The sequence below is a fragment of the Danio aesculapii genome, chromosome 16 (assembly GCF_903798145.1).
Source record: "Danio aesculapii chromosome 16, fDanAes4.1, whole genome shotgun sequence".
Classification (NCBI taxonomy): Eukaryota; Metazoa; Chordata; class Actinopteri; order Cypriniformes; family Danionidae; genus Danio; species Danio aesculapii.
The window spans coordinates 167,132-175,000 of NC_079450.1; the positions used below are offsets into that span (position 1 = coordinate 167,132).

General features: G+C 48.2%; 1 protein-coding gene across 1 annotated transcript in view; it reads left to right on the forward strand.

Annotated features, from left to right (window-relative positions):
• Positions 1-363: 363 nt before the first annotated feature.
• LOC130243013 (regulator of G-protein signaling 22) overlaps positions 364-7,869 on the forward strand; it is a 15,993-nt gene continuing 8,487 nt past the window's right edge. The window contains exons 1-16 of the mRNA XM_056475035.1: positions 364-453; positions 1,769-1,927; positions 2,447-2,532; positions 2,646-2,721; positions 2,797-2,863; positions 3,347-3,479; positions 3,587-3,748; positions 4,270-4,273; positions 4,360-4,416; positions 4,562-4,663; positions 4,931-5,125; positions 6,225-6,317; positions 6,442-6,599; positions 6,739-6,892; positions 6,989-7,129; positions 7,810-7,869. The exon at positions 7,810-7,869 is cut by the window's right edge and continues 3 nt beyond it. Of these exons, the coding sequence (XP_056331010.1) occupies positions 364-453; positions 1,769-1,927; positions 2,447-2,532; positions 2,646-2,721; positions 2,797-2,863; positions 3,347-3,479; positions 3,587-3,748; positions 4,270-4,273; positions 4,360-4,416; positions 4,562-4,663; positions 4,931-5,125; positions 6,225-6,317; positions 6,442-6,599; positions 6,739-6,892; positions 6,989-7,129; positions 7,810-7,869 (1,737 nt within the window). The remainder of the gene's footprint in view (positions 454-1,768; positions 1,928-2,446; positions 2,533-2,645; positions 2,722-2,796; positions 2,864-3,346; positions 3,480-3,586; positions 3,749-4,269; positions 4,274-4,359; positions 4,417-4,561; positions 4,664-4,930; positions 5,126-6,224; positions 6,318-6,441; positions 6,600-6,738; positions 6,893-6,988; positions 7,130-7,809) is intronic.

Consider the following 7,869-nt stretch of genomic DNA (forward strand, 5'->3'; position numbering starts at 1 on the left):
GACGCGCGGGGAAAGTTTCTGTCAGGATCTCCCCGGTCGTTAACGGAATGTCCCGGTTGATTCCCGGTGAGTTTGTGATTTAGTGGCGGTGTACGGGGTTTATTCCGCTCTCTGACACGCGTTCTGCTCTTCCCTCCAGATTTAACCTTACCTGAAATCACGAGCGAGAACTTTGTGAGTACAACAGGTGTTCCGGACACTCTGACGAGTGCTGATCGATGAGTTTACTGCGGTATTTCATCACTCATTGATCGAGGAGTTCGTTTGTGTTTATTAATGACTGATTAATCTATCGATTTGCTTATAGCTGTATTAAGTCGCTGGTTTATCGATGAGTTTTATCTAATAATGACTGATTTATCGATGTGTTTGATGGATGATGTGATTGATCAGGAGCAGAGTCTCTCACAGCCGCTGTTCTGCGAGTTCTTCAACGAGTTTCTGCAGCAGCCGGTGAGGAATGATCATTATTAAACGGATTAATCAGCTGAATAAATTATTCTGAAATATAATTGTGTATTTATAATATAATTATAAATACACAATCAGCGCAGAAATGGAAATAAAGTAAAGATTTCGATGGGAACACTGAGGTTTGGTGTCGTTAAAGTCGACTTTAATCTCCCCAGGGGTGTGTGAACTGTTTAGAGCAGCGATGGTGGCCCCTGGGGACCTTTGATTTGGCACTCCAGCCCATCTGAGGAGAGGGAATGATGGGGCAAACCCGAGATCAATACTAATTTAGCAGAACTTATTGTTTATGTATAAAGCAAACTGAAATTAAATGTTCTGAATCAATCAGATAGTTTAATGTTGAAATGTTAATACTGTTGCCTGGTGGATAGAGGACAAAGCACATGTTCTGAATGGGGTTTTTAATGATTTTATTGTAAGACGTTTATTTAAAGTATTAATAAATTATGAATTCATTATTATAACTTTAATGTAATACAATTTAGTAAACCTCAATCAAGTTTGGTGTTTGGTCCTTGATAAGAAAGTTTGTGCACCCCTGGTTTCGAGAGTATGCTCCTCATGGACGTGCAGACACTGAGTGAGGAGTTTCATCATAATGCACCACTTGGGTAAAAGTTAAAATGCTATTAAAGCTGAAAGTAGCCTTGCAAAGATAAACAGGACAGGATTTTTGTTTTGTTTTGTTGAGTTTCCCTCTAATGCACATTAAAATATAGAGGAAATAATCAGACAGAGATGCAGCAGTGTTTAAAAAGTTAATAATTTTCCTCATTTACTCACACTCAGTGGAAGAGAAAATAAAAATTAAGTTTCAACGAAGCTGTAAGGATTCAGAAATGTCTCCTTAAAGGTGTTAATTCAGAAATATAGTGTTGTGTTCAGGAATAATGAGTCAAAATGAAGAGAGTTCCTGCTTAAAACCAGCTGAATAATCTGACAATGGGGGAGGAGAAGTACATTTATCAGCTAAAATAAGATTATTCAGCTTCCCCCATTGTCAGATTATTCAGCTTGTTTTAAGCAGAAACTCTCTTCATTTTGACTCATTAGTCCAAATATCAAACTCTTAAATCAAGAAGCATTTTTAGACCAGCAGAAATATCGTCTTGTGTTCACAAATAAGACAAGTGTGTGTGTGTGTGCGTGTGCGTGTGCGTGTGCGTGTGCGTGTGCGTGTGCGTGTGTGTGTGTGTGTGTGTGTGTGTGCGTGTGCGCGTGTGTGTGTGTGTGTGTGTGTGTGTGTGTGTGTGTGTGTGTGCGTGTGCGCGTGTGTGTGTGTGTGTTCGTGCAGGTGTTTGTGCTGCCGCTCAGGTATGATGGGCTGTCCTCTGGGTTCGAGCTGCTCAGTGATGCTGCGGTGCGTCTGTCGTGTCGGATCAGAGCCGCGGTGCAGCAGATGCAGAGTCAGAGCCGTGCGGAGCCCCTGCGGGACAACAGATACTCCGTCACCGTATGTCTGATCATCATGCTTACATGCAGTTTAGGAAGTTTATAACACACCTCTACTCTCAGCATGCGCACACAATAAACCAATACACTATATCCTTCATTTAGTCCCATATTTATCAGGGGTCGCCACAGTGGAATGAATCGCCAACTATTCTAGCAAATGTTTTACACAGCAGATGCCCTTCCAGCTGCAAGCCAGTACTGGGAAACACCCATACACACTCTTTCACTCACACACCCATACACTAAAGCCAGTTTAGTTGATCAATTCCCCTATAGCGCATGTGTTTGGACTGTGGGGGAAACCGGAGCACCCGGAGGAAACCCACACCAACACGGGGAGAACATGCAAACTCCACACAGAAACACACACTGACCCAGCCGGGACTCAAACCAGAGACCTGAGTGCTGTGAGGCCACAGTGCTGCAGCTCCAGTGTTTAATCAGCACAAGCTCAGCAGATGCGTCTGAGTGAGAGCGTGCAGTGAGGTGTGTGTGTGTGTGTGTGTGTGTTCTGCAGCGTCTGGACCGGCAGCAGACCCTCCGCTGGCTACACACACACAGACTGGCCTTCTTTCTGCAAAGCGACTGCTACTTTGAGTTCAGGTACAGCGACACTTTCACTACACACACACACACACACACACAGCAGGAGTGTATGCAGCCATGATCAGTGGTGTTATGAGGACATGATGATCACACACTGTTTTCCTGCTCAGGTTGGCCTCATGTCTGTCTCAGCTCAGCAGCAGGCTCAGATCCTCACCGTCCCCTCACAGACAGCAGTGTGACGAGGTGTGTGTGTGAGTGTGTGCACTATATGAGTGTGTGTGAGAGGTGTGCTGTACTGTGGTGTGTTCTGCTCTTCAGGTCTGCAGCTCTACAGGACGGAGGAACAGCAGCTCTGCAGAGATGCCGGCGCTCCACACAGCAGACGGTAGGAGACACACACACACACACACACACACACACACACACACACACACACACACACACACACACGTGCGCATCTGAAAGACTGATGAACACCACAGCATGCCTGAGCTGAGCTGAGCTGGTGTTGTGCAGAGCAGCTGAGGGCATCATCACTGACTCTGGAGCTGCTGCAGGTCTAGATCAAGATTCTCCCACACCTCCGTCCAGTCGGCACCCCATAAACACAAATAATCCCCCAAACTGTGGCAGGAGAGTGACGTCACACGGCCAAAACAATAATGCTTCATATCTCAGACCCCAAACCAGCACAAGCGACTGCCACAGTTTGGGGGATTACTTGTGTTTATGGGGTGCCGACTGGACGGAGGTTTCTCACACAGTGATGATCACCAGCAAATCCAGACATCCAGCAGATATATTCTGAAATCAGCAACGCGCTGTAGTTTAGCGTGTGTGTGTGTGTGTGTGTGTGTGTGTGTTTCAGCAGCTCTGCGGACAGACAGACGCAGCTTTCTGGACTTTAAGAGATCTCTGCTCGGCGGTCCTGGAGAGAGTCTGCTGGAGCTGTGGATGAACATCGAGAGGCTGAAGACCCTCAGCACACACCACAAGAGCAGGTCACTGAGCGGACACACTGCTGGAACACACACACGCTGCTGGAACACACACTATTGTAACTGTGTGTTTCTCTCTCCCTGTGTGTGTGTGTGTGTGTGTGTGTCAGGTATGTGCTGTGGATGAGGGCTCAGTATGTGTGGAGCAGCAGTGAAGCGGCTCTGGATGAACAGCTGCTCCTCAGGCTGGGGTTGAAGAGCGCCGCCTGCTGGCAGGAGAACAGACTGTGGGATGTCCAGCCGCGGCTCACTGAGCTCCTGCTGCTCTACTGGTCAGAGCGCTGACACTTCACACACACACACACACACACACACACACAATCAGTGCGCAGCAATGTTTACAGTCAGCCCTAGGGGTAAAGTCAGTGTAAACAGTGCTGAGCACTCGAGAGGAAGAGCAGCACACCTGAGAGCTGAACACAACACAGCCTGATGATGAGGGAGTAGTGTGTATGAGCTCACACACACACACACACACACACACACACACACATCAGGAAAACACAGCTGACATGGACCATTCAGGACAGATGCAGGACAGACACGGTGTTAAGGCATGAATTAACTGTGTGTGTGTGTGTGTGTGTGTGTGTGTGTGTGTGTGTGTGTGTGTGTGTTTCAGGGGTCAGAGGTTTCACTTGTTCCCGTCTGGTCAGTGGCGGGTGTGTGAGTGTGTGTTGAGCTCTTCTGTCTCAGAGACCTGCACACACACCGTCTGCACCTGCAGAGACACAAAGGTGTGTGTGTGTGTGACCAGCAGCCTGATTCTGAACATCAGTGTGTTTCATCTGAGTAAAGTGTGTGTGTGTGTGTGTGTGTGTGTGTGTGTGTTTAGGCAGAGCTGGAGCACAGTGAGATTCACACTCTACTGGAGGTTCTTCAGTCTGAGTCCAGATCCGGTTTCTTCTTTACACGTTTCTGTCAGAACTCAGGACAGCAGGTACTGTCAATCACACACACACACACCCAAACCCACAAAGTACAGACACACAGCTTATTGTTTAGAATCGATTATTACTCTCTTTGAATCTCGTATTGTGTGTGTGTGTGTGTATGTGTGCGCGTGCGTGCGTGTGTGTGTTCAGTTGTGGGAAAACGCAGTGTATTTCTGTTCAGAGCTCCTGCAGTATCGTCAGCTCTTCTACCAGAGCAGATTTGATCCGTACAGAGCACAACGCACAGCTCAGGTACACACACACACATACACACACATACACAATCAAACATACACACTTTCTCTCACACACACACACTCAATCAGACATACACTCACTCAAACACACACACTGTTGTCTCTCTCTCGCGCACACACACACACACACACACACACACACGGTCTCTGATATCCCTGTGGGGACTCTCCTGTAATGTTTTGACTGTATATTCTGTCCTCCTCCCCTAGAGGTCTCTGTTCTGTCTCACCATCAGCCGTGTGTGTGTGTGTGTGTGTGCAGCTGCTGTTCGTCTCGTACCTGAGCAGCGGAGCTCAGATGAGTGTGTGTGTGACCGAGGAGAGCAGGAGGTGTGTTCTGACCCGTCTCAGTCCTGCCTTTGAGGATCTGTTTGACCCGGTGGAGGAGCACACTCTGAACATCCTGCTGGAGGCCTGGGCGGAGCTGACACACACACTCACAGACCCCCTGCACACTGTAGGACAAACACACACTGTATACTACATAGTGTACACTACACACTGGAGGAGACACTGTACATCACCTGACAGTAGTGTTGTGGCCTATCCAAGTTTCAGGAACACTAATAATAACTGGACTTCTAGTTGATGATTGTGTATCAGAAGTGTCTTATATGAAAGGTAAAGGCCTCTAGATGAGGCTTATTTGAGCACAATATAATCTGATCATGTCTTGATGTTGACTGATTTGATTAGGACAGTAAGGTCTGACTCTGCTTAGACTAAAGTCTGCTCACTGAACCTTCAATAATGTCCAGTATAGAATATGTGGTCATGCTGCAGTGGAAACAGAATGAATATTGTGTCTGACTCCATCATGAGCTTGGAGGACTGCATCCATACATCTCTGACATGACTCAAATCACTGATTAATAAAGTCATCTGGAATGGTGAAGAAATGCAGGACTCCCAGAGTTCATCAAGAGTCTTTGTGTTCATCTTCAACGCCTCCTCCTTCATCTTACCCCAGACGTGCTCAATAATGTTCATGTCTGGTGACTGGGCTGGCCAATCCTGGAGCAGCTTTGATGTGGAGGCTGAAGTATGAGGAGGAGCGCTATCCTGCTGGAGAATTGTCCCTCTCCTGTGGTTTGTAATGTAATGGGCAGCACAAATGTCTTGATACCTCAGGCTGTTGATGTTGATCATCCACTCTGCAGATCTCTCCATACTGAATATAACCCCAAACCATGATGACTCCTTCACCAAACTTGACTGATTTCTGTGAGAATCTTGGCTCCATGCTGGTTCCAGTAGGTCTTCTGCAGTATTGATGATGATTGGGATGCAGATCAACAGATGATCGATCAGAGAAATCCACCTTCTGACACTTTATGATCAACTAGAAGTCCAGTTATTATGAGCTGCTCTTACAGCTGAGATCCAGCACAAGACTTCTGTCAGGGAGTGTGCATCACATACTGTACACAGCACACCGTCATAGCATACTCTGCACGGCATACTAGAACCTGCACACAACACACACACACACACTCACCTGTGATCACTCATGACAGCACATCAGGGTGGATGTGTGTGTGTGTGTGTGTGTGTAGGTGGCGCTGTGGCAGGAGGTGCGTTATGCTGAGCCGGAGCTATTCCAGATGCTGCAGACTCTATACACACACACTCAGAGCAGACAGCAGCAGGTAACACACACACACACACACACACACACACACACACAGCTTCATTGATATACATCAGGTAATCAGTTTCTACACTGTAAGCACTGGAGAATGCAGAGCTGATCCGGTGTGTGTTGTGCTGCAGGAGCGCAGGCCTGTACACACTCCAGCAGAGGGCAGCAGAGCGCAGGATCTGTGGGCAAAGGTTCCTCTGGAGTTCCGCAGGTTCCGTCTGGACTATCTGCTCCGGAACCACACAGAACTCCAGCACTTCCTGTCCTTCATGGAGGAGCGCTCAGCCAGGTGAGAAAGGAACAGGTGTGTGTGTGTGTGCGCGTGTGTGCGCGTGTGTGCGCGTGTGTGCGCGTGTGTGTGCGTGTGTGTGTGTGTGTGCGCGTGTGTGTGTGTGTGTGTCTACATGTGTCTTTGTGTGTGTGTGTAGTGTGCTTCTGCAGTGCTGGCTGGACGGGGAGCAGCTGAAGACGAGTGACGGAGCTCTGCTGGAGGAGAGAAACAGGAACTTCAGAGACAAATATCTCAACAGCAACTTCCTGTTTGGAGCCGACAGTCCAGCCTCTGAGGAGCAGCAGAGGAGGGTAGGAGAGCCGCTGAGGCAGAGTGAGTGTGTGTGTGTGTGTGAGAGGGGCTCGCTGACTCTCTCTCTCTCTCTCTCTCTCTCTCTGTGTGTGTAGCTGCTACAGGTGTGTGCTGCAGGTGTGGTGTCCCCATCTGCTCTCTCTGATCTTCAGGCTCTTCTTCACAGTCGTCTGGAGGCTCAGTGGCTGCCGCTCTTCCTGTCCAGCGCTGAGTTCAGGCAGCGGCAGCAGCGCCAGGTCACACACACACACACTCACACATACACGCACACTCTCACACACACACACACACACACACACACGTCATCTGTAATGCTCCTCTACTAAACTCAGACTCAGACGTTACTGAATACAGCATCATACACACACACACACACACACACACACACACACACACACACACACACACACACAGTCAGTCAGTCTTTCACACACACATACGTCATCTGTAATGCTGCTCTATTGAGCTCAGACGTTACTGAATCCAGCATCCCACACACACACACACACACACACACACAGCATGGTGTAAAGGCAGAGCTCAGTGTGGTGGTCCTCTGTTCTGTCCTTCAGCTGGATGATGATCCGTCACTGAATCATTGAGCTGAACTGATCTGCAGAATATGACACACACTCTGTTCATATATTGAGGTGTGTGTGTGAGTTGATCAGTGTCGTGTGTGTGTGTGTGTGTGTGTCTCCTCGTCTGTGCTGTATTCAGTGCTGGTGTTATCAGTGGTGTGTGTCTGTCTCTGCTCACGTTACCTGTCAGCGATCCCTCTGCTTTCCTAATTACACTCATTACACTAATTATTCAACACACACACACACACACACACACCTGCTCATCAGATCCTGACACACACAGAGGACGCATCTCATTCCACTGCTGTATGTATGTGTGTGTGTGTGTGCAGGTGACAGAAGTGTGTGAGCAGCAGCCGGTCGTCCACCAGCGCAGGAAGAGGCATGAGTGG